Raw genomic sequence first — 26,640 nt, forward strand, 5'->3', positions numbered from 1 at the left:
ATCATAATATAATATTAAGATGTTGTCAGAACAAACCAGATTTATAATGAAGATAATAAAATCACGATAAACAATACGATAAATATCCATCTCTACCTATGACTTACACATATTCTACTGAAAACGAGTAGCTTGTGATATTTACATAAATATCAAATATTGTTTATTATTAACATTAATTAATACAGTGATATTAGGAATAAGTGACGTTAATTACAGTAAGTCAGCTAAAAGCCAAACCAAAAATAAGCTTTGCTGATAAAAACATCGGAACAGCTGAAGACCACAGTAAGGAGAGATTCCTGCTGGTTAAGAAAAGAAAACTGAGGCTATTATTCTGGAAAAAAACCCCCGCCTGGTTCTATGAGTCTGGGCTGTGGCATATTTTCCTGGCCTACATGTTATTGTTGAGTATTGTTGTTAATGACCATCTCCATCCCTTAAAGACCTTAGTGGACCATCTTCTGATGGCTGCCTCCGCATGATGATGATCCATGTTAGCAAGTTCATCTCCAACTGGTTGCTTGACCACGAGTTCCAGAGCTGCTGTGGTCTCCTTGGCCAGCAGTCTCAGTCAGACAGAGCAGCTTTGGGATGTGGAGAAGCAGATGATTCTCACCATGGATGTTCAGTCAACAAAACTGTAGCAGCTGAACGATGCTAACAACTACAGACCTACATCTCTGAGGGTCACTGTTCAGTGTCTGTCATGAACAATGAAGTGATTCTGAAGGGAATAAGGGGTCCAACCCAGTTCTTTTATGGACACATTTTAATGGAATTAAAAGAAAATGTATTCAGAGACCAAAACTATTCAACTTTAATCACTCCCATTATTACACCCAGTAATTCAGTCACAAGGCTTTCTCACATTACCAGGAGCTGACCACAAGAGGGCTCTACTGACCAACAATCCCTGCAGAAAATGCTCTAAGAGACATTATTGACCATATCAACACATCTCCATTTAAGACTGTTTGCTCAGCTAGACAAGAATCACTTAATTAATATAAATCAAAACAAAAATGTGTTTAATGAGATGTGATCAAAGGATGATCAAGTATCTGATATTATCATGGTCTTACCCTCTGGTTCTGATCAATCACAGATTCATTACAATCTTAACAGACTCAAACTTAAACACACTAGACTGGTACATTTATTGTATTTTTTTACGTTTTTGTTATCGTGAAGCATTTTGTGATTTTAATGTCTGTGAAAAGTGTTATACAGATATATTTTACTTATTTAAAACGTTTCTGTTCATTTCATGTAATAATGTAAGAGTCAGAGACACTATTACCTAGCATCACTCTGAGGCAACAGCACTACCTGCCAGGATAATTAAATTAAATAAAAAATAAAATCAATTAAATTGTATTCATATAGCACCAATTCACAACACACGTCATCTCAAAGTTCTTTCCAAAGTCAGACTCCATTAAATCGTCCAGGTTGGTCAGAAAGTTTCCTCTCTAAGGAAACCCAGCAGGTTGCATCAAGTCTCTCCAAGCAGCATTCACCATTGTAAGTGGCCACTTTTGAATTTAATTGAAATAATGTAAAATAATGAATTTCAAAAGAATCACGTGAAAACTATGTATATGATGCATAAGTAAATCATATGCTAACATGTTTATTCAATTCATTTTGTAAATCTTTTTCAGATTTTTTTTTTACTATGTCCGTTTAAAATACTTATACTTTACATAGTTTAACATATACTATAAGTTTGCCGTATGTAAAGTGAATATTTTTAGAAGAAAATGTCTTGATATGAATTATATATTTGATTCTAAATGTCATCTACTGAAAGTCCGTATTAAGATCAGATATGAATATGTATCATTAGATGTAGGTTTTGTTGGATTTGTGAAGTCTCTGCAGGACATTCAGTCTTCATTCCTTGTTTGATCTGAATAAAAGTGTTGTCCACCGGGATTCTCTGTGGGCTCACTCAACCTCCATGTTTAAAGATTAAAAGGTAAACCTTCTGAAACAAGCTAAAAATAGTAAAGGTGTGCCACTACAAACATGCTTTTCCTCGACTACCAGAGCTGTAAATATTGCTGTGCTTCATGATCTCACATACAGTGAAACAAAACAAACACCTCTGTTGTGCTTCTAAAAGATGGAAAATGTTTTAATTGTCACACTTTGTTAAGACAAGTGATCAGTGTTGATATGCCATAGAAAAATATGGTAATTGCACTGTGCAGAAGTTGTCCAGAGGTTGTCTAATCAGAACTGAACTGAGCTTTATGTCAACCATCCACCTTCTCACAGGCTTTCACAAAGCTAGAAATGCAGCAGACGGTCAGAGCATGTATGAACATAACGTCCACTGTCCAGTTCAACTGTCTGTCGGCTACTGAACACGCATTGCTGTAAATGATTGAAAAAAGGAGCTCATGTTGGGTTTCTGAGCTGATAAAACATTCTAAACACATTAATGTAGCGATTGTGCAATAACTGTATCAACATTTATGTATTTTGATGAAAACTACAGAACAGTTGTTTAGTGGTTCAAGCATCACTATAGTGAACTGGGGTTATGAGAAAAGACAACCAAGCATTGACATTTATTCTAAAAGATAATGTGCAATTTATGTAACGTGTCGATCATGTGCCAAATTGAAAGTATTTCTCCAACAATGGAATGAATCGGCTTTCATGAAATCCTTAAAGGGTTGGTTGTGCTAATGATGTGCAGCTCTACCTAATTGACTTTGCTCTGATTGGCTACACCCTGATTGGCTACACCCCACCACCACCACTACTTCTCCCCTCTATCCAAACCTCCCTTCTCGGTGCAACACCAAGTTACAAATCACTGTTATGGTTTTATGGCTGGTGATGTGTTTGTGTTGCAGGATGTTGGATGGTTAAAAGCCTTTGGTCAAAAACCAAGATGGCTGCAAAAGTTGCTAAAATAAACCATTTATGTGCACATTTAATAATCGCTGACCTGAGCTTCTGAGTCAGCATGTTCCTGGAGTGCTTGACTACATCGTTATCAGGTTAACTGATGGTTCAAACAAAGGACTGATAGCAGTCTACTTTTTAATCACTGCTGCACTTTATACTGTAATTCACACGCTGTATGCAACAAAATTTTGTTCTGTATGCACTCTGTACACCAAATGACAAATAAAGTTGTCTACGTTTTTTTTTTTTTTACCTGAACCTAGAACAGGTAAGCTTCATCATCATTTACAGATCTGAGATAAGCGTTTGGCTGCAGATCGATCACTGCAGTGACCTCTACTTATATCTATGTTACACAGATCTATGACACAGTGTGGTTGAGTCAAGTTATGACGGGCTGGTCATGAACTTTGACCTTTAACCTGCTAACTGAGGCCTGTAGAGTCTGAGGTGGAGCTCCTGGGTTTCTGGACATTTCCCTCAGTTTTCAGTTCTGACATTGTGCTGAACTGAGACGTTCTCCTCCTGGGAATCACCTTCCTCTCTGCAGGATGATGGACTTCAGATAAATAAAGAAATGGCTCTTCAGACAAAGAAGGGCCACTGCTGATGACACTGTGACAAAACCTGCGGTATGTAGAGGCAGGCTGAGGAGTGTCCTGCTCTAATACAGGATGAACTTGTTGCTTTTTATAAAAATCAAAAAATCAAAATAGATCCAGGAATGCAGAATATCACATGTTTATTTAGTTTAGAAGAAAATTACAACAGTTTTTTTTTAGTAATTTCTAACAGTATATTTCAGTGTTTTCCATCCAGAAGAGTTATAGAAAGACAGAGGTTAATTTTATCAGAACTGTTGCAGAAGAGTTGAAGCTTTATGTCAAAGTACTTTATTGTATCTGTTATTTTATATCTGTTGGTTGTGCTGTTCTTTATACATCTCTCTTTGCAGGTGATGAAGCAGACTGAAGACGTTTTATCATTCTCTCCTTTTATCTCCTCTTTCTCTCACCTCTTTTCTTTCTTTCTTTTTCTCTTCTTGTTCTTCCTTTACTCTCCTACTTTCCCATTATAGTGTCCACATAATTTGAAATAACCCCCGCAAGAATCACAATAAAACTATTTACATGCATAAATCAAGCAGAGCACTATGGCGAAAGCTGATTGCTCCACTTGTGACAGCAAAATCTGTCTAGCTCTATTTGGCATTAAGAAAACAATTCTTATTGCCACATTGCTAGACAGGACACTGGAAAAAACAAAGATAAAATGTAATTTAATAATATTTTATTTATTAAATAAATAAGATAAAAAAACACTTCAAAAAGCATTTTTGGAAAGACGATGGATGATGCGCTGCATGGGTGTAAACGGTAAGCAAACTGTGCTCTAGTGATTGGAGAGCACCTGGGAGATGTAGGACACCAATCCTGTAAGCCTCTGAAATGGCAATGATAACGTGTTGTGCATTGGTGCTATATAAATAAAATTTTATTGAAATGGAATTGAATTCAAAGACACCATAGCAAAAGCGTTTTCTACATTTGTAACCCTTTTATCTTATCTCCTTTATCATTTTTTAAATCCAATAATAATCTACAGGTTTGTAAATCCATACTTGCATTATTTCATAATTTAACACCAACAGCAGAAATATATCCCCTTTTAATGTAAATTCACAAACATGTCTCAGATCGTGTCCGGATGTACAGCTTCACTCACTTTTCAAGTCTTTTCTCATCAGCTCCATCTGTTTCTTTCCGTTATTGGAAACGGCCCTTCTACGCACTGGATCCGCGTTAAACACTTCACTTTTGATTTTGATCTTCACGTTTTGTTTTTTCTCAAATGCTTCTTCAAGCTGGAGATTGGTGTGGATGTCAAAAGACACCATGGATCCATTGTGGTGCTGGAACATCCATTCCACCAGTCCACTCACTAAAATAGCTTTGTTCCTCAAATTCTCATTTCTCTCCACCCTGCGGATGATGTTCCTAAGGAGAACCAATAACATGCAAAAACACTAAATAATAAAGAATAATTAAACATGTGTACACCTTTAAAAACATAGTGTCTGTCTACGGACCTGATGTCGGGGTCGGCTGTCAGGACGTCTCGGGTCAGACCCTCCAGTTGAATCTTGGGCTCCTGGTCTTCCTGTCCTCTGTCCAGACGGATGCTCACTGTCAGATTCCTCTGCAGGTCCTTCAGCTCGTTCATGTCATCCCGGGTTAAGTGGTTCAGGTACGGGTCCTTGATGGTTCTCTGGGCCTGCTCCATCAGAACAAGCTCGTTGAGCCTCTTCTTAGCCACGTTCAAATTCTGTGGAGGAAAGAAAATGTTGACCACAGAAGATCTAGAGCCCTGGTTTGGTTTTTGTCTCCTGCAAACTTCAAGGTTTCTGGTTAAGACCAGTTTGAAAAAGAGTGAATGAAGTCAAAGTTTGTTGAGTTTTTTCCTGCAGAAGCTGTGATCAGGGCAAAATCTTAATCAGCAAGTTTCCAGTTTAGTTCTAAGTTTAGTTTTTAATGTCATAAGTTTCTGCTAACCATCATAAAGTGTTAAAAAGTTTAAAACTTTCTGTTAGTCACACAGGTTCTCATACGGACCCTTTGGTTGTCAGCACACAGTTGAAACACTGCAGGATCAAACTCAGGCCTCTCCAGAACAAAATCGGCACCGCGCTGCTGCTCCGACACCAATCCAAAATGTGAAGTAACTGAATCTGAAATAAAATTTAAAAAAACACTTCAGTCATGTAAACTTACCAAACTTCATTTTGACAGTTTCTACTTTACAGCCAACTGTACAAAACTGAAGTGGTTAAAAATTTGTTTCATAATTAGAGCATTTTATTTCTGCAGATTTATGATCTAATGATCTATGCTTTCTTGAGAGCAGGGCCTCCTTGTCATGTGTTTTATTAGAATTATAAAACATACAGTAAGATTAAGAGACATTTTGTGCTGGGATGATCCAGTGTAATTCATTGTCCACAAAAGCAAAACTATTTTCCTCACATGATGATCAAATATGTAGTAATTTAATTAATTGGATAGAAGCAATAAAATGACAGCCTGTCTTTAAGTTTCCAGATGTAACAAAGCAGAATAATACCTTTAATTCTGTTGAAGATGCTCTTCTCCTCCACCTCTTCTCCCTGCCTCTTCTTCATACTGTTGTGAAATTCAGTGATCATGGCTGCCTCGAAGATTAGGATCTTCACCCGGCAAACAAACCGTGAGTGCTTCTTCCTCACAAAGTCCACCACTGCACCAACCATTACGTCGGCCACTGCCGACGGGCTGAGACCGCCCTGACCTGGACGTGACGTGAGAACCAACAGAACTGATGATGGTAATGAAAACTGAAAGGTGTCTGGTGAAAAATGTAGTAGGAAGCACCAAGTCTGCTGAAACCCTTGGACTGACTATGAAGTGGAAAGAGCTAATGGCCAAAAACTTCAGGAGAATTTTACATTTTCAAAACCAATTATTAAACTTGATTATTATGATGCATCTAAAAATAGCTTACTTCACAAATGTGTAATTTCCTTATCTGGGGAGCCTGTCCAGATTGCTTTTTAGGAGACAACCACATGTGTTTGCCTTCTTGCTTTATATCCACACAGCTGCTGCCATCTTAGAATAGTGAAATCCATGTGACCCTTTACCTAAAGTGAGGTATAATCTCACAACACCAATATTAGCTGTAGTCCTTGGGGGCTCGTCCGGGATAACAGCATTATAGTTTATTTATGAGTCGTGTGGATACGTCTGATGGTGAACTGGTTTTGCTGTTTCTGATGGTTCAAGAAGACTGCAGAAAAAAGGAGTGTGTGCTAAAAAGCTCTGTTTTGTTAAGACTCAACAATTCAATGTGTTTAAAGCACAAATGCAGTTTTAAGTTCATGCCATGATGGGATTTAGTATAATGTTATAAATGACGATGTTTTAATGCAGCTAAAATAAGAAAATGCCAACAAAATAATCAGAATCTGATAAGGATCTGTGATGAAAGGTCACAAATAATCTGATAAGAAAAAGATAATTGTGTTTAAATTTTTTTTAAATATATACACGGAAATGTTCACTTTGGTCGTATTTTCAGTATGAAGTAGAGGAAAGAACTTTGTTTGCACGGACCTGTTCCTAGAGCTGGGAAGGCGACTGAGCTAAACTTGTTGTCCTCGCAGACCTTCAGGACCCCCTGAACTATGTCCTTAACCCTTGAAGCATCATTCTGACCAACAACGTGGATGATGTTTGTGGAGGGAAGCCGGCCGCCTGAGGTCAGGATCATTGCACGAGGCTGGTAACCCGGAGAACTCACTGCAGAAAGGAAACACATTTATTCAGTGTGGGCATAACACTATATTCAAGATTTAAAAGACTGTCATCAAAGCTCAAGTGTTTCACCAGCAAATTTTTTTTCACTCAACGTTTCTTAAATTAACTTAACAAAAACATAAAGGACAGTTTTATGGAAAACTGATGTGAAGTCCCTTTTTCTTCAAGGTGAACCGAGATTAGATGCATTTATAAAATAATTTATCTACAAATTTTATGTAAACATGAAACATAAGTATATAAATACCTAAATGAAGGCCAGATGTTTTTTTGTGTTTTAGAAAAATCTTAATAAGTTTTATTTAGTTTACATTTTGAATCTCAACATTCTGGCCTCCAGTTGTAGAAACAACCATTCTGTTTCTGTCTCGAGTATCTACAAGTCTGTTACATTTAAATGCAGTGAATGAAGAAAAATAAATAAGCCTCTGAAATGGCAAATAAAAGCTCAAACTGTCGATTTTCCCATTGGACAACCATGCAAATTAAAAGGTGTCTTTTTAAAGCCTAGTTTTAGTTGCAGTGGTTGAACTTCAAACAGCACAGAACAATAAAATGTTGTTAAAATAACTTAGAACAATGTTACATGTCGTTAAATAAAGATTTAAGTGCAGAAACAAACCAATCTGTGCACACTCCATCACCACTGCTGGCCCAGCGCTGTCCAAGATCGCCTTGGAAACTCCTGAGAAATAAGAAATAAACACAGATCAGCTGAACAGAATCAGGAAAACGTTTCTACGTCAGCATGGAGGTGTAAAATCCTGCTTATATCCATTACCAGTTTTCCCCATCTGATGCCTGACATTATAGCTGCCAGTTTTTTTTTTTTATAATTTTATGAGTGGAGGCTGTGCAACATTAATAAATGCTGCTGGTTAGGACTGATCACACCTCAACCTAACTAGGCCATAACTATCTGAGCTCTCCAGGCATATTAAGATAATTATTAAGCTCAGGTTGTTTTAACACTTCAGAGGAAAAAGAAACAGACTCAGAGGATCTAACAGAGAAACTAAAAACAGGGTCCACAAATTTTACAGATCTTCAGAAAATGTTTATCATTGACAGACTGGATGGAAACGGCTAAGCCAGGACATTAAAGATAATCTAAACTCTGAGCAGATAAGAGGATGAAGACAGAAAGTTTATTAGATCCAGGAAACGGAAACTGACATGAAGAGAGAGAGATTTAAACAGAAAAGAAACCAGAATCTCTGCACCACTAAACCTGCTCCACCTTTTGTGCTCAGAGACGTTAAGCTTCATAAGAACTGGTTCAGTCCACAGTTTACCACCTAAAACCTCTGAACTAAACCCCCCAAACATGAACTAGCTCTGGTTCAAAGATTCATTTTGAACAGCTCAAAGCTGTTCTCTGGTCCTGTTTTCAGAAAGATCTGGATTCTCATTCATAAAGCTTGTAAACGTCACTTTGTACACAAAAATTGGGATCTATTAAAAAACGCTTGACTGGAAAATGTGCGTTCCTCACGGTGTACGTTCATTCTGGAGATGTAGATGATGAAGTGGTGAACTGCAGCCAGACTGCATGATCATTCCTCTTAGACGAACAATTTCTCTCCATATCAGACTTTATTCATAGATCGACTTCATTATAAGCATTCAGAACCACAGTGTTATGCATGTTGGCGCTTGGTGACACATAACTATACAAAACAAACTTTTAATAGCATAAAAAATGCCCATTAGCCATCTTAAATCATAAATAAACTCCACACAACATTATATCTGGGTTTTCTACCATAACAGTCCTCTGCCCGACGATCACCAGGTGTGAGGCGATTACTTTAATTGCTGTAAATGGCCAAATAAATCTGCACGTTGGATACATTGGCACTGTTGGGAGACCTTGTAGATGAGAGAATTAGGAGGAAATGGGGTTTCAGGGATCAAACATTTCCAGGCCAATAAGCTGCTTCAGACTCTGAGCGTTGCGTTCTGCTATGACCTGCAGGAGAAAGAGGCTACATCTCCCAGGTGCTCTCCAATCACTAGAGCACAGTTTGCTTACCGTTTACACCCATGCAGCGCATCATCCATCGTCTTTCCAAAAATGCTTTTTGAAGTGTTTTTTTATCTTATTTATTTAATAAATAAAATATTATTAAATTACATTTTATCTTTGTTTTTTCCAGTGTCCTGTCTAGCAATGTGGCAATAAGAATTGTTTTCTTAATGCCAAATAGAGCTAGACAGATTTTGCTGTCACAAGTGGAGCAATCAGCTTTCGCCATAGTGCTCTGCTTGATTTATGCATGTCAATAGTTTTATTGTGATTCTTGCGGGGGTTATTTCAAATTATGTGGACACTATAATGGGAAAGTAGGAGAGTAAAGGAAGAACAAGAAGAGAAAAAGAAAGAAAGAAAAGAGGTGAGAGAAAGAGGAGATAAAAGGAGAGAATGATAAAACGTCTTCAGTCTGCTTCATCACCTGCAAAGAGAGATGTATAAAGAACAGCACAACCAACAGATATAAAATAACAAATACAATAAAGTAACACCTTGATACTATTGCTGAATTATATATATTATTTAATCTGACATGTATAATGTGATAGTTGAGAGAAAAATAAATAAATAAATAAATAAATGATGGGCTTTCTGTATAGAAGTGAACACTTAGTACCTAGAACCCAGCACCAGTGGGTGTTTGTGAGAGTGCACTTGTATGTGTGAAATTTATCCAGAAGAAAAATGCTCAATAGTGGTTGTGAAGAACCAAAGATCCGCCTCCCCTAGGCACCGAGGCAGGCGCCGGGGGACCCATAACCCCAGACCCCCAAAGGGGTCCAACAAAGCAGGGCGCCCATGAGGGGCCAACACAGAAAATCTGCCTCTCCCCCACCAAGGGAAGAGGAGAAACAACCCTGAGGAAATCCCCCAGCCGCCGCAATGCCAAGCCTGTGGGCTCCGCTGGCAGCCAGCTACGCTGCAGTGAAACCAGCCATGGGCCCCAGGACCCCGAAGTCCCAGGGGCGCCCCTCCCCCCGACGGGAGCCCCGACCGAGCCCCGGGGGGCCAGGCACCACAAAGCAGCCGCCAGGAATGAGCCGGCACCCACCCGGGAATCCGCCCCGAATCCGAGGGCCGTCAATGCACCAGCGGGCCAAGACACCAGCCAACGGAGGGGGGCAGGATGGGGGGGATGGGCTCCGCACCTAGCGGAGACTGGAGATGTTCTTGGGAGAGGTAGCGGTTCGGACCCGAACATGTTCAAGAGAAAAAAAATACAATCTCATTCACACCTTCTCACCCTAGTGCCCCACTCACAACAAACAGACTATATATATAAAAAAAAGTATGACGCTGTACACACATTTGCACATAACACTCACATCCAGTAATCCCAAGTGTGGAGGGGGGACCACAATACTCCCCACTCCACCATACAATGGCCTACATGTATGTGCATTGTGAAAATGTTGTGAGTGAAAGTGTCTAAAATGCATTATAAAATTAGGGTAAGAGACGTCATCAGAAAGTGGCAACCTCCAGTAACGCCCCCCTCCCCAAGGTCCTACATGTGTGGCAGCGTGATGGAGCAGGCAGAGGGAGGTGTCCAGGGATGGGGAGAAAAGGACTGGGGAGCCTACTGCACTCCCAGGGAGCCAGCTCCCCTACTGACTCCAATAGGCACCCTCGCTCCCCAAAAGCCCACCCGGAGAAGGGGGCCCGGCCAGCCGCACCACCGTAGCTCGGGGGCCAGGAATAGGCGGTAGAGCCCACGAGCCAACCACCCACCAGGACCAACCCCCCCAACCCCCCCCCCCCCACCCACCCAATTCCATCCACCAAACCTCCTGGCTTCCCGGAGGTAAATTGGAAAAAAAGGGGGGGGGGGGGGTGGACCTTGGCTAGCTAGCCAGCACGAACCATCCAGGACCCCTCCCCCCCAGATGAACCCGCACCAGGAGATGGCATGAACCAGGACTGAGACAGGGACACAGACACGGAGCCCTTCAAACGTCCACACCCACCCCCCCTCCACACTAACATTCAAACAACTCACCATACATACAACAATAGACATCTAGGCTGGATTAGTCCCCACTCCCTCTCCCTCCCCCCACTAGCAGAGTGTCAACCCAGAAAGGGGGAGAGCATCTGCCATGACATGTTAATGTCCATGCCCCCCTACCAGCTCAACAAGCCCCAAAGCACACCAGAGGCCCCGTGAAGGGGCAGACACCCGGGTACACACCGGCCAAGATCCCAAGCGGCATACCCCACGGAACCTGAACCCCCGAGGCCCCGCTAGGGCCCCCATCCAAGGGCGACACACCCGGACCCACCCGGGTCCACCCAGCGGCAGCACAGCTACCAGGTCAGTAACCAAATAACACTTTATCTTTATTATTGCGGGGAACCTCTAATTCATCCCTTCTCTGCATGTTGATCTGAATGCACAGCCTCAGAGGAATACGGTTGTCTTCCCACATTTAAAACATCAATCAGGTTTCTTTTTTAACGGGTTCTTTAAATATGGACAACATCTGTGCTTTTATCTCTGATTTACAAACGTATTAAAGCCTCTCTGGGAAATTTTCCCAAAGCTTCTTGGCTTTTTCTCTGTGGACGCCACGTGACCATGATGAAAAAGATGATCATCTGATTTTAATCCATGTTAACATTTATAAGGTGCTTTGCATCGACTATTTATGGTTGATTATGGGCAAGTAGAGGGCAGAACCTGAACATCCAGGTAGAGCTGGGATCTATAGAGGAAAAATGCAGCTTAAGCGAAAATTCAGACTGAAGAAACTCTATTGCCTACCTCCATCAATCAGGGACTCATCCGCCTCCGACACAAGCCAATCAGCTTTGAACTGCTTCTCCTCGAAGCCAATCAGCATCCTGGGTTCATCTTAAAAAGAACTCCACATCCTCGTCTCGGCCTTCTCCTCAGCGAGCAAGCGGTGGCTGCGCCGTGTCTGGTTCGGACTCTGTTGACCGGTTTCAAGAGATAATAACTTATCCTGAAATCCTCCTGCCATAGGAATACCGTCTAGCCGCACATCTTCCTTTCCGACCTCTGTTTTCGTCAGCTCCGATTCCTGGCGCAATGAACTCGCAAGCGACGCAGACGCGTCCCAACTCTGCCTAAGTTCCGGTCAGCTTCGCTTCATAGCGCTGGGGTCTTTCTCAAACTGATCCTGTGGGGCTGGCTCTTGGTTCGCGGATCCGCCGACTCATCCGGGACCTCCTCTGGTTTTCATCGGCTCTGCGGCGCCACCTTGCCGCTCGTCCCGGCCGCAACTTTTCAGACTTAGACTTAGACTTAGACTTAGACTTTCTTTATTGTCATTTTGTATACACAGAGTGCATACAGAACGAAATTTCGTTTTCAGCCGGTTCTACTCTCTCATTCACTCGCTAATGTGTTCGGAGCCAGCTCAGGTAATATGTATTCACCCATGTTCGTCCTCTATTCAGGCAAACGTATTTCATTTTACTGTTTGTTTTCGTTTTCTTCTTCTTCTGGTGTTGCCGGTAGCCACCGGGCTTGTGGTGGCATTGCTGCCACCTACTGGTTGGAGTATGAAGTGCATTTTAAATTCAGCAATTTATACCAATCGTTATTAAACCGCTGCAACTCTGGTGCAATTTGGCATCCGCTTGGACTGGTCTGTATTGGGTTCAGACTTCTCATTTATGCTGACCAGGCCACTTCTGTCACTCTTGTCATTTCAATGTTTTGCCAATCAATTCTTCAGGTGTTGTGAAATTATACATGTTAAAGTTATTTAAGGTTTTTGTTCGTAGGTATTGTCTGAATGTCAGCTGGGACCCAACGTCGGGATGGCTGTGGGGATGGCTTGAGTATTGGGCGATCTTTATCAGCAACTTGCTCATGTATTTAGGGATTGTCTATTTCTTCTTTTAGGTTCAAGAATTCATTCAAGATGAATATCCGGAGAGCATCACTGAAGGTGCTGTTGTCTGGTTGATACTATATTCAATTACGGATCCTCTCTGCAGGCGTGAGGCAAACTAAAGCTACTAAGCAATGAGATCATCAGTTAGCAGGATGCAGTGCAGAATCTGAATTAAATTATTAAATTCACCCAAACAACATGGAATAAGCTAATCGATTCATTACAGCATTTGGTATGTGTTTGGCATTCTACGTATTTATGAGCTAAGCAAACATTATCGATTATGTCTTAAGAAGTGTTACCCGTGTTTAATGGTCCTTCATTTTCTGGTTGTTTTGTTCTTATAGATATTCTTTTCACTATTCCCAGTTGTTTTTTCTTAAACTAAACCTGTCAGCCTGCAATTGAGTTCTACCTATTGATCTTAACCTAGTTCCATGATGGCTTTTTGCCTGCAGACAAGCTCTCGAATTCTCGAGATATCAGTTTCATATCAGTTATTTCTGATCGTCGGCTGCTCTCCTCGCTCGGTCACCTCAATCTCGCAGGTGCATCATTTCAAGAGTCACGTTTTTATTTCCAGGCAGCTTGAGCTCACAAATTCTGTTTCCTTCCCTCCTAGAACAGGATACTCTGGTTAAGAGTTGCTGTTCTGAACTTTCCTTCTGGTCTGGCATGCTTCCCGTCCGGATTTGAAGTATACTTTCTATAATGATGTCTTTTGTCTGTAGATGCGTTTAATTTTACGGATGTGCATCCGTAAGTTTTGGAGGATTCTAAAAACAGTTGGTTTGCAGATTCGTGAAATTGTCAAAGAAATCGTTAATCTTGTGGCCTTTCATCTAGAGTTATTTCAGCATTCAGGATGTGAGCTGCGCAACAGCAGACGCTCGTGGAGCCCAATCGTTGGGCGATGGCTATCATCAGCATGCCTCACATATCTGCTCTTACTTTTCATTCATCTTAGCCGCCTAATGCTCATCTTCAAGGTAATCTCACTACGAATACTGGTGGTGGATTCAAATTTCATTCAAGTCTCATTAAGCCAGCGTCCTGTCCTGTTCATTCCCTCTTGGTCACTCATTAATTTATGTGCATCATCCCTAAGCATCCTCTGTTATTTATCCTGTCATCCAGGCATCCCGCCATGCAGGCGTCCTGTTATTCTGTTCATTCTTTTATGGTCATTCATTTATTCATGTTCCCTGCCATGTTCCCCACTACGTTCCCTGCATACTCCTTGCATGCTTCCTGCATGCTCCCTGTGTGTTCCCTGCCATGCTCCCTGCCATGCGGCCTTCCCTGCCATACTCTTTGCCATGTTTCCTTCTATGCTCCTTGCCATGTGTTTCCTTCTATACTCTTTGCCGTGTTTCCTTCAATGCTCCTTGCCGTGTTTCCTTCAATGCTCCTTGCCGTGTTTCCTTCTATGCTCCTTGCCGTGTTTCCGTCTATGCTCCTTGCCGTGTTTCCGTCTATGCTCCTTGCCGTGTTTCCTTCTATGCTCCTTGCCGTGTTTCCTTCTACGCTCCCTGCAACGCCCTCCTCCCTGCCATGCGGCCTGCCCTGCCATGTGTTTCCTTCTATGCTCCTTGCCATGTGTTTCCTTCTATGCTCCTTGCCATGTGTTTCCTTCTATGCTCCTTGCCATGTGTTTCCTTCTATGCTCCTTGCCACGTGTTTCCTTCTATGCTCCCTGCAACGCCCTCTTCCCTGCCATGCTCCATGGCATGCTCCCTGCGTGTTCCCTGCCATGCCCCCTGCGTTCTCTGCCATGCTCCCTGCATATTCTATGACATGCTCCCTGTGGTTCCCTGCCATATTTCCGGCCATGCTCCGTGTGTTCCCTCCCATGTCCCCTGCATGCTGCCCGCCTTGCTCCCTGCCATGATTATTCATTCATCACGTGCAACAGCCCGAAACTGACCATTCACCTCACCTTCCACCTCTCCATCAACCTCACCTCATCTTTCCATTCATCTTGTTTAAATTTTGGTAGCCTTTGCGGCAATGGCCCTCTTTGCTAAGCTTTCACATCTTTTCTCCTTCATTACTCATCCTTCTCCTTCTCTCTGCCATCTGAACTTGCTGACGCTCTGGCCTGGACCTCGGCATTTTTTGGGGGATAATTTCCCTATTCTCATACATCTGCTTATCTACGTTAAAGTATAAATCACTGTTTATGTTCCTGCCAAGGTCCGAGCGCCAAAGTTTAAACTATTGTATCAATAAATTTGTCTAATCGCTTTTCTCTTTGTGAGTCTTTAGTTTGAATGATGCTAAAGGCGGAAATACAACCGAAGAACTCTTGCTTACTTCCATTCAATCAGAGGCTTGTTCGCCTCCAATGGAGCAATCGCTTCGAGCCACACCTCCTCGAAGCCAATCATCATCCAGTGTTCACCTTAAACAGCAACTCCAAATCATCTCTCAGCCTGCTTTTTGGCAAGCGCAAGAACCATTGCACTAATGTCGTATTTCGATTCAGATGTTCCCCTTTGCAAGCCTTTTAGTTCCAAGTATCATCCTCAGACTCACCATCTCTATTCATGCACCTTACCATACACCTCCCATTCATCTCACTCAATTTTGGTAGGCCTTCGCGGCAACCGGCCCTGTTTGACGCACCGGCCTCGACCTCGGCAATTTTTGGGGGGAAATGTCCCTACTCTCATACGCCTGCTTATGCATATTGAAGTATAATTCAGCGTGAATTTTCCCTGCCGAGGTCTGAGCGCCAAACTCTTAAAATATTGTATCAATAAAATTCTTCTAATTGCCTTTTCTTTCTGTGTGAGTTTTTCAGATTGAAATGCAGCTTAAGCGAAAATTCAGACTGAAGAAACTCTATTGCCTACCTCCATCAATCAGGGACTCATCCGCCTCCGACACAAGCCAATCAGCTTTGAACTGCTTCTCCTCGAAGCCAATCAGCATCCTGGGTTCATCTTAAAAAGAACTCCACATCCTCGTCTCGGCCTTCTCCTCAGCGAGCAAGCGGTGGCTGGGCCGTGTCCGATTCGGACTCTGTTGACCGGTTTCAACCCACCTCCATCCCCTTCTCCACCATCGTAGCAAGCTCCGCCTGGCTTTCCTACGGTCCTCCTTCAACCTCGTCCCTATCAGAGTGTAATTCCTCCTGGACTCTCATGGAATTCCCTGTCACTCCTTAAAACGGTCCGGCAGAAGACCGCCATGCTGAGCCTGGTTCTGCCAGAGGTTTCTTCCCAAAGGGGAGTTTTTCCTCTCCACAGTCGCTTCATGCTTGCTCATCATGGACAGTTCATGCAAACCTGTGTTTATCAAGTTGGACATCTAGCTCAAACAGTTCAGCATACGGACTGAACAAACTTTATTTATCTCCACTCCACCACCAGTTTCAGACCTGGGGGGAAATGTCCCTATTCTCATACGCCTGCTTATGCATATTGAAGTATAATTCAGCGTGAATTTTTCCTGCCGAGGTCTGAGCGCCAAACTCTTAAAATATTGTATCAATAAAATTCTTCTAATTGCCTTTTCTTTCTGTGTGAGTTTTTCAGATTGAATTCCTTGCTGGTGTGTGTCTGCATGGTGTTATAAATCTGAATATTTTTTCCCACACTGTATTTTCTTTTTCTTGCCATAAATCCACATTTAGAACGTATTCTACTCAATTTTATGAATGAGACCCCTGGACCTTTCAGTTCCCACAGTGACCTTCTGTTTCTACAGTTTAAAGGAGAGAAATACGGAGAGGAAGGCGTGTAGAAGCGTTTCTGCATCACAACCAGACACCCCGACCCAGTAAAGGAAGAGTTTCCAGCAGAAGTGTGCGCAGTTTGTCCTGAAGGGATTTCCTTTAGCATCAGCAGCAGTTCTGCTCTGAGCAGGAGAAACACGAGTTATTTAAATGTGATCATCTGCCTGCATGCATCCTGTCAGTGATTCAAACAAATCAGCATCCTTGCATCCCGCAGCGACCACCAATCACCTGCTTGAAGACTGAAGTTCTGATTGGACGAGTTGACGATGACATCACAGGCCTCCTTGGTGATGTCACCTGACGACACCTCCAGGGTGAGCTGACCCATCTGCATCTGGTAGACGCCGAGCGACGGAGACGAGACCGTGCTGAAGGACGCTGACGATGCAAACAGAGACCAGAGTTTTGGCAAGAAAATGGGAATTTTCCTGAATAAATGTGCAATTTCACAAAAAGAATGTAAAACTTTTACAGCAGACCTTACATAAATGCATAAGTTATAGACTGAGCAATCATTGTTCTACGGTACTGTAACATGGTACCAGTATGCAGAATTACTTCTGAAAGGATCAGGAGCAGATCTGTTGGGTTTTCAGCTTGCTTAAGACTGAACCGGTGGAGAAATTTCTTTTTTTTTACCGGAGCTCTGTTGTGATCGACCAAGGTGCTGCTGAGCTGCAGACCCGCTCCTGGTAGAACCCTCTGCTTCATGCTGGATGCTCCTCGGCGCCGTTTCACCGCTGAACTCTCTGGTGAAGCACTGAAAAAACAGCAAAGGTTGATTCTTTCTACTGATCTGAGCCGCTGCTACGGTCCTCTGACTCCAGAAGGTTCCTCTCACATCCACAGTTCTGCTGTCGCTGGGGTGGACCACGATCAGAACCTCCCTCAGATGGCGCGGGGAGCTCCTGCGGCTGAACAAGTGGATCTCCTTCAGCAGAACTCTGGACACCACATCTCTGGGGAAGCCCAGGTTTCCAGTTCCGATGGCCGGGAAGGACAGAGAGGTCATCTGACGCTTCTCAGCCTCCTTCAGACAGTCAGTGATGATGTCTGTTAACTCCTGACAGAAGCAGCCGACACACAGAGAGTAGGTGAGACCAAGACACAAGCAGCTGGACAGGTGAAACCCATCCAGATCCATTTTAAATCGAAAACTCTTGAATGGATCAAAGTTCTTGGTGCTTCTGTCAGAAGTGCTTCTGTGAAATCATTCCTGCAGCGTCTTGGTCTGCCAGCCGCTCACCTTCTCCGCCCGGCCGCCTCCGTTGTCCCAGAATGGGCAGGCGGCATGGAAGACCTTCTGACACTGCAGGTTGTATCCGTCGGTGACGACCACGTCTCCGAAGCGCAGCGTGTTCACACCGGCCTCGGTGAGGATGGCCATCTGCAGGTTTTCTCCGGCCGCCTCAGAGATGGCTTTGGCGACGCCGCCCTGGTTCAGGTTCATGTTCTCGGCCACCGTGTTCACGATGACGTCGGTCTGTGGACCGAGATCAGGACAGGTCAGGTCACCTTCCTGACAGCAACGCTGTTCTGATTCTGTTCTAATGATACGCCAGCTGCCTTTACAAGCTGAATATTCAGAACTATTCATTAATGATAGCAGACAGTTTAGCAGGCTGTTCTCTCTGCTACTTGACGTCAGCAGACGGCTTCACACCCACAATGCATCGCGCTGCATTTAATGAAGAGCAGCCGAAATAATTCATCAACAAAAAGTCACTAAAGAACGGTTGTTGTCGTCATTATTTAACAAGGTGGATCTCTGCATATTATGGGATGAAATCAGACCGCCTTGCTTTTAAGATGAAATGTGAAGCAGTGAAAAGAAGATTTGGCTTTTAAGGAAGACCTAATGGATTTTAAATGTACAGTAATGGACAGTAAAGACTTTAAATGTTAATGTTGGAGCTGCAGGGGTTACTGTTGCTCAGAAACAGATACACAGTGAAAGAAGATGGAGGGGAAATAAAACCTGATCACTGAAAGGATTCGCCAGGATAGATCAGCTGAGAGGTTACTCTTCCTTCTGCTCTCAGCGAAGACACTTTTCTTTCTCCTCTCCCTCCCCCTATCGGCCCTTCTTCTGCTTCTATCTATACTTTTGGACCCTCTCTTTGCATATCTTCCGAAGTATAAATTATGGACCAGCTCAGCTGGTTTCTCAATGCAATTGATCAAATTTTGTCAAGGAGAAAACTGGGCGAAGAAGAGTGTTCATCCTATCACGTTGGATCTGAAACAAAAAGAACCTTTTTTTCCTTAAAGTGAAGCAGCAAAATTAGCATCTCCTCCTGGATGTCTCTAATGCTGCACAACATCGATAAGGTGAACCAGTGAAGCATTTATTAGTAAACCAACAAGTTTAAATGAAGTCTTCATATCTGCTAAATATCAGGTTTTGCTTGTACGAGCCACAGCGATCAGCTTCAGCTGATCCTTTGCTTTGGTCCTCCTGGAAGACGAGGTCTCCACAGACCCTCTGAAGATCTGAACACCAAGTCTGACCTTCCTGCACGTTACAACAAAGAAATGATGGACGCAGCTCTACAGCAGCAAATACTCTGAAGATTGATGGTCTATGGGGTCATGTTTAAGTCGTTGGATCCTGCTGCTCATTAACTGGTGGAGCATCTGTCCACGACTGCAGCGTTGATTCTGTTGGTTCTGTTGGAACCTGACGTTTCAACACGGAGTTTAAACAGTAAACACATTCATCCAATCAGTCTAAACATAAATATGCTCTGCAGAGGTCAGGGTTTCTGGACTCTGGCTAGCTGATGGTGCAGCATGTTCTTTCATCCTAACCAGCTACACCGGGCTGAGATGTTCCTAGATCTACTCACAGTCTGGTCCTGGATGTTTCCTATGCAGAGAACCATCTTCAGACCACCGGGTGTGATCTGCTCCAGCCGTCTTGACCTGAAGTCAGCACAAAAAGCATCACAGTAATACTTTTAATATCTTCCACACGTCTCCCTTTCATAACATATTAGGCGTAACCGGGTCTCAAGTTTTCAGCAGACAGGAAAATATAGAAAATGCATAAAGAGACGTAAAGCCTTACCCTCCATGGTCTCCATTTCTGTTCTGTGACCTGGAGTTCTGACCTCCCCAGTTAGCCTGATCATTTTCCTGATAACCTCCATCTCCTCCGCCTCCTCTTCCTCCACGAGCCTGCGCACATTTCCCTCGTCCCCTCTGATATCTGCTGGGTGGTAAAAAACAGAGGTCAATCCTCCTGAAAACTACTTCACTCACAGATGTGTGGCGTTCCTACAGCTGGTAGAAGTAGAAGCTGCTTTTATTTTAATCTGTGGGCTCGTATATCGAAGGAGGACTCTTTTGTAAGCTGAATAGCTGATTAGCAGCAGTTACCGTGGGACGGAGTCTGTGTTGTGTGCACTTGCCTGTTGCATTAATTCAATAAATGTCCCCGTCGTGGGATAAATGAAGGATTAGCTAATGTTATCTTATCTTAAATAACACTTTTCAATGGAATAAATGTACTGGGTTCTTTCAAGGTCTTAATTACACTTTCTGTTGGGGCAATTAGAGAAGTTTCGTCTCCTCTCTCCGTTTCTGTCGCTCGACGTTTTCTTGCTCATGATTTTTCATGTATGTTGTGGAAAATATTATTAGTTGTTCTATTAATCAGGCATTTTTATGGAAAATAATATGAGGTACTACTGGTCTTTAAACAGTGTTTTCCCATTGAGGGAAAGGAACATACACAGCTTCACAGGGTGTTTGCTTTAAGGTCTGAAAGCTATTTTATGGTTCTTGAGGTCATCTGGTTTGACCTCTGATAGGACATTTAGGTACTAAATCAGCCGTACTGCATAAATACCCTTGAGAGAATAGTATCCTTGTTTTGGAAGCAAATAGGACCTGAGCCATGGTGTCTGGGCCCAAAACCCTCAAACTAATCGGGAGAGGCTAGTCGCTCTGATAAAATGATGGGTTTACGAAAAGGACAGTAGACAAAGAAGCTTACCTGCCTGGATAGGACATGGGTATCATACTGAAATTGAGCTGGTAAGTTTTTCTTTGTCTCTTTGAAATTCCAAATGAAATAAATCTGCATATTTTAAATACTTGCCACTGATAAATTGTTTCTCCTTTACTAAAATATCTTAAAGGTATACTATGCAACCGGGGTTGATTTTCCAGCGAGGCTCCCCCCAGAGGGCGAAAGTAAAAGTGCACTGTCATAAAGATGCTCAGCTGTTCTGGTTTCTCTGTCAAGCCAGGCGCGGTTGTTTTGAGCTTAGCAGACAGACGAACGCAACGAGTGAAAGTATGAACAGGGTTTCCCGCAGCGCTATCTTGGCGAGGTGGCCGCCTCGCCAAACTCACGCTACCGCCTCGCCAACATTAAAAAAATAAATAAAATAAAAATACATAAATAAATAAATAAATAAATAACAATAATAATAATAATAATAATAATAATAATAATAATAATTAAAAACTCGATATGCTTGCGTGTTTATTTGACGTTAACACGCGATTCTTTGTTGTTGCTTTCGCGCGTGCATATAGTGAATTGGCAGGGCAAAAACACATGGAGTTCTCGCGGTAAAGCAAGACCGACTCTCACGATGCACCAGACTTCTGAGCCTGTGGGTGCAGGCCGAGGGCTCCTGCAATTGCAAGTACGGTATTTCCCCCACAGACCACCAGGGCAGCCGAGAAAACCTTTGTTCGACCTGAAATGACTCATTTAATCATCCAAAACGGTATGGAACACATTAATTAACTGAAAAATTTTGCATAGTATGCCTTTAAACCAGTGTAAGACAGGCCATCAGAAACAAGCAGGAGTAGGGCCATATTAATTAATGTAGGGCCATATTAATTAATTTCAACATTATACAAATTTGTTGTGTTTCCGCTGCATTTAACCGGCTTTTTACAAACCATACAGCTTGCTTTCGCTTGCGCTATTAAAATATAGCCAAACAGCGCTTCTTTCCCTCTTCATGTTTTTCCGCTCCAGCGGTCTCTCTCTCTCTCTCCGAGGCTAAGCAGCATGAATGTTTTTGTGAAGTGGAGAGAGAGAGCTGAGTGGGCGGGCCAGGTTGAGCCTGAGTGCTGATTGGCTGCCGCCGCTGAGCCATGTGACGATACGAGAGGGGAGGGGGAGCAGCAAAGTGCTGCGACACAGACGGGGAGACTTGTGAATCTGTTTAGAAGTGGAGGTACGCAATGCTGACTGAAAAATAGGTGGGTGTACCCACATATACGCTGGACTACACCTCTGGATATGGGGATAAACAGTTAACTAGTCTGAGAAATGCTCAGTTCCCACAAAAGCTAGAAATCAATAATGACATTAACATTTGTTTAAAGTCGGGCTTTCTAGCAAAATCAAGAACCCAACATGTTTTACACAAGAGTCACATTTTAGATTTAGTGCCTTGCCCATGGCCACGGCACCAAAACAACTGCCCACTAAGACACGATGACCCTACAAGAATCTCCTGAGCATGGCGGAAGCAGCGCTGGACTAAAGATTGGCCCAGAACTACTTAGTTTTTCCTCCGTTTTTAACTTTTTCTGCTCAGTTTTGAAGGTTAACAGAAGACAACATTACTAGTCAGCTCAAAGGTATGGTGCCCACCATGCTTGGCCATTTTCTCCATTCTTTCAGAGTTAGAAGGAGGTCCTCAGGGCTCCATATTAGGACCCCTGCTCTTCACTCATTATTTTATCCTGTGTATATAAATAATCCTTGCAATAATTAATGAAATGCTGTATTTCATTTAAGGCTGTAAGATTTTGCCAAAAATCTAAATTGCACTAAATTTCAACAATAACTGTGATTTAATTTTTAGTTTTTTCTACATTAACCACAATCAACAAAAATTGCCTATAGATAAAGATAAACAAGTACTATTAAATACAAGAAATCAAACTGTTTTTATTAAACAGAATATTCTTATTCAATATAATAACTTTTAATGGCGTTGGAAATCAATCCTTGTTGAACATGAAGTGCAACCAACAGACAATATGTATGTATTAAACAGTTTAACTGGTAATGAATGCTATGGTGAGATTCCTGAAAGTTTCTGGTAAAAAGTATGATTATATAAACTCTAAAACAAATAATAAAATTAGATTATCTCACTGCTGCAACTCTCTTGCCTTCCATGTGGAGCAAACCCACTTTAAACATTTTATCGACACCTAAAGGACGGCCATCCATCCATCCATCCTTCCATTTTCTGACTCGCTCATGAGGTTGTGAGGGGTGCTGGTGCTTATCTCCAGCTGTCAATGGGCGAGAGGTGTGGTTCACCTGGACAGGCTGCCAGTCTATCGCAGTGCACCTACAGGATGTCTGATCCATTAATTGTTACGTAGCCAAAAATTGCAGACCTATGATTAGGAAATTGCGTTTTTTAAAAGTGCACTTATATTGTAGGCGACTGTAGCTTGATAGGTTGAGTAGTTGAGTAATTGGAAGGTTTTGGGTTCAATTCCAGCTTCCCCTTTTCACATGTCAATGTGGTCCTGGGCAAAGTCCCAAATTGCCTACAGAGCTGTGTATCGGTGTATGAATACGTGTACGTTAGTGAGAGATTGGGTGAATGTGGCTCTAGTGTACGGCACTTTGAATGGTCACCATGACTGGAAAAGCGCTATATAAGTTCAGTCCATTGCAAATGTGATTAATTGTCCAGCCCTACTTTCATTTATCATTTTAATGGCCTCAGATAATGGACTAGTGTTTGTACTTGTCCTGTTAGATCTCAGGGCTGCATTTGATACAGTTGATCACAATATTCTCCTACAAAGACTTGAGCATACTGTAGGGATTAAGGGGAAAGCATTCGGCAGGTTTAAATCTTATCAGTCGGACAGATTCCAGTTTGTTGATGTTAATAATAAATCTTCTTCAAACTCTAGGGTCACTTGTGGAGTACCACAGGGTTCAGTCCTTGGATCAATTATCTTTACTATATATATGCTTCTGATCGGCAAAATTATCAGACAGCATGGGATTAATTTCCACTGTTATGCTGATGACACTCAGCTATATTTATCCATAAATCCTGATGAATCCAATCAATTACTTCCACTGCAGTCATGTCTTGATGAAATCAAATGCTGGATGACTTTAAATCTCCTGCATTTAAATTCTGACAAGGCAGAAGTTGTAATCTTTGAATCTTCTTGTGTCTCTGCTCTGTCTTCTCTAAGCCCCAGTGGGTCGAGGCAGATGAGCGTTCACACTGAGCCTGGTTCTGGTTCTGCTGGAGGTTCTCCTCCCTGTTAAAAGGGGAGTTTTCCTCTCCACTGTCGCTTCATGCATGCTCAGTTTGAGGGATTGCTGCAAAGCCATCAACAATGCAGACGACTGTCCACTGTGGCTCTACGCTCTTTCAGGAGGAGTGAATGCTGCTTGGAGAGACTTGATGCAACCTGCTGGGTTTCCTTAGAGAGGAAACTTTCTCACCAACCTGGAGAATCTGATGGACTCTGACTTTGGAAAGATCCTTGAGATGACATATATCATTAATTGGTGCTATATAAATAAAACTGAATTGAATTTTTTAACTAATTTTTACTCACAAAAAAGAATCTCCATCTTACAAATATATCTGTTAATACTGACAGGGCCTAAACCAACACATACCTCGGGACTTCCTGGCAAATAATAACTTATTTTTAAACTTACCCTGCAGCTCCTTTGTTCTTCCCTCCTGTCTGCTGTGGAACTGTCATGGTGGGTCCCAGATCGGAGAACTCCCTGTTTATAGCAGCTGCCATCACTCTGACAGTGGCATCATTGTTGTCCACCAGCTGAACCTCGGTTAAAGTCCCTGGACGGTTAGGATTGTCACAGTATTCCCGCACAGCCTTGGCGATGGTCTCGGTGAAGAGGTCCACAGGAAAACCAAAGACACCAGAGCTGATTGCTGGCATGGCTACGGTGGAGCATTTAACCATCTCAGCTTGTTTCAGGCTCTCTTTAACTGCACCTTTGAGACGAAATATTGCTGTCTTCTTGTCAAATTCAGAGTACCGCGGACCAACCGCATGAACGACGTACTTGCAGGGCAGACTGCATGCCTCTGTTACAATTGCATCTCCTGCGCGTAGCTTCCCGTTTTTAGACACATAGTCATCGCTGATCATCTGCAGCTTTGGTCCAGCAGCTTTCAGCAGCGCCAAAGCCAAACCACCGATGTGCTGCAGGTCCTCGTTAGCTGCGTTGACCACCGCGTCCACATTAAGGCCGCAGATATCCGCCCTGCTGACAGAAATAAGAACTCCACCGGCTGTTTGCACCTTGCAGTAACAACAGCCAGTCTCTCCTTCAAGGCTCCCTTCCTCCTCCTCCTCTTCATCATCCTGAACATCAGACTGAAGCATCACCACACAGCTGAAGTCTGCCATTAACGAAACGAGGAACATGCTTCCTTGGGACTGGAAATACTTCTTGGCTCCAGGTTTGTCCACGGTTAAGGTGTCAGCAAAGAGAGTAGTGGCCAGTTCCTGAAAATGAGATTTAGCCTTTTGGGCATATATGCGAGCTCCACTGATGGTGATCTTTGGTCTTACTGGATCAAATATCACTAACACCTTGTTGTCGCTGGCGATTCTTGACCAAATGTCCTGTTTATTCTTCTGTATGAACTGAGCAACAGCGCAGGACTCGACGCGGACTGTCTCGCGAACCTGTGAGTAGTCTTCAATGAACTGCCTGAGAGTGACGCTGACTTCTTTGACAGGATTGCTGAAGCCAACCACCGTTACTTTGTCCCTTCTCTCCGGGTGGATCCATATAAACACAGTCTTCTTGTTGGAGAAGTTGTAGGTGTCTAGGAGGTCTCTGTTCAGGTCCATCCATTTTTGCTGGCTCAGAACTCCCTGGTCCGGCACATCCAAAGTCTGCACCAACAGATCTTTCTTCATCTTACTCTCAGCATCGGCCAGGGCTCTGTCAGAGCTTCCCACTAAAGAAACGCCTTTGGAGTCGATGCAGTAGACGGCACTGATGCCTTGTGAAGTGAACAGGTTCATCGACATGTCCGTGGAGTCCACACTCCGGAGGTAATCCAGAAGACTCGGAGGGAGATTTAGCTGTTTTCTTCTCATGCTCATATTTCTCTCCAAGATCCAGGACTTGGTTTTGTAGACTTCTTCAGGAAGTCCTGTAAGGCTCAGCTTCCCGGTGCCTTCATTGAACAAGACCTTCAACTCTGGGGAGATGTCAGAGGCAGCTTTCTGCAGCCCTTCTTTCTTCAGGATGGCAAAATAAGCCGGGGAAAATTCAAGTAGCTCAGTTATGCTTTTTGTCTGTCGTTGAACATGACTCATCAATTTCCGGATGATGTTTTCTACAGGAGCTCGGATCTTCTTGATGTCATCGGCTCTGCCGGCGATGGTCACAACATCTCTGGATGGATCAAAGTCTACTAAGGCGTCTTCCCTCACAACCGACCGCACCTCCTTCTCAGCAGCTTTCCATGCTTCTGTGTTCACGTCGCTTTCAAAGGCGGTGTACTCGGACATGATTCTGCAGAAGGCGGCGTGAGCCATCCTCGCCCAGTTGTCTACGTCCTTAGCAGTCAGACCCTTCTGCTTTAGGAAACTGGGCAGTGGGCTGAGCTTCACCTCGGGGTGGTCCAAATCCACGCTGCAGAAATGTGGATGCATCTGATTGTTGATGCTTTTCGGCATTTTCTTCTGCAG

The 26,640-nt window shown here is 43.0% G+C and overlaps 2 protein-coding genes across 3 annotated transcripts in view; both read right to left on the reverse strand.

The window, feature by feature from the left end:
• Positions 1–4,290: 4,290 nt before the first annotated feature.
• On the reverse strand, positions 4,291–26,518 carry LOC105924581 (protein mono-ADP-ribosyltransferase PARP14-like). 2 transcript variants are annotated; one of them, XM_036144740.1, is made up of 13 exons: positions 24,620–26,518; positions 19,997–20,137; positions 19,776–19,851; positions 18,173–18,409; positions 17,768–17,989; positions 17,566–17,686; positions 17,155–17,304; positions 7,903–7,965; positions 7,077–7,262; positions 6,049–6,252; positions 5,541–5,656; positions 5,018–5,253; positions 4,291–4,925 (listed from the first exon to the last, which is right to left on the reverse strand). In XM_036144740.1, the coding sequence occupies exons 1-13, from the start codon at positions 26,485–26,487 to the stop codon at positions 4,646–4,648; spliced, it is 3,900 nt and encodes a 1,299-aa protein (XP_036000633.1). In that variant the 5' UTR covers positions 26,488–26,518; the 3' UTR covers positions 4,291–4,645. The 2 variants fall into 2 exon arrangements, with proteins under 2 accessions (XP_036000633.1, XP_036000632.1); XM_036144739.1 differs by having other exon boundaries at positions 19,997–20,140.
• The window catches only part of LOC105924430 (protein mono-ADP-ribosyltransferase PARP14), a 68,821-nt gene continuing 68,690 nt past the window's right edge, over positions 26,510–26,640 (reverse strand). Inside the window, exon 15 of the mRNA XM_036143584.1 lies at positions 26,510–26,584. Within this exon, the coding sequence (XP_035999477.1) occupies positions 26,510–26,584 (75 nt within the window). The remainder of the gene's footprint in view (positions 26,585–26,640) is intronic.

Source organism: Fundulus heteroclitus, chromosome 12 (assembly GCF_011125445.2).
Source record: "Fundulus heteroclitus isolate FHET01 chromosome 12, MU-UCD_Fhet_4.1, whole genome shotgun sequence".
In the NCBI taxonomy this organism is placed as follows: Eukaryota; Metazoa; Chordata; class Actinopteri; order Cyprinodontiformes; family Fundulidae; genus Fundulus; species Fundulus heteroclitus.

Excerpts from the sequence above, each read along its gene's own strand:
- LOC105924581 (XM_036144739.1), bottom strand. The coding sequence starts at position 26,487 with ATGGCTCACGCCGCCTTCTGCAGAATCATGTCCGAGTACACCGCCTTT. Across the intron at positions 20,141-24,619 it reads AAGAACAAAGGAGCTGCAGG|CAGATATCAGAGGGGACGAG; the intron begins GTAAGTTTAAAA and ends TTTACCACCCAG. Across the intron at positions 5,254-5,540 it reads TGTGTGCTGACAACCAAAGG|AATTTGAACGTGGCTAAGAA; the intron begins GTCCGTATGAGA and ends TTTCCTCCACAG.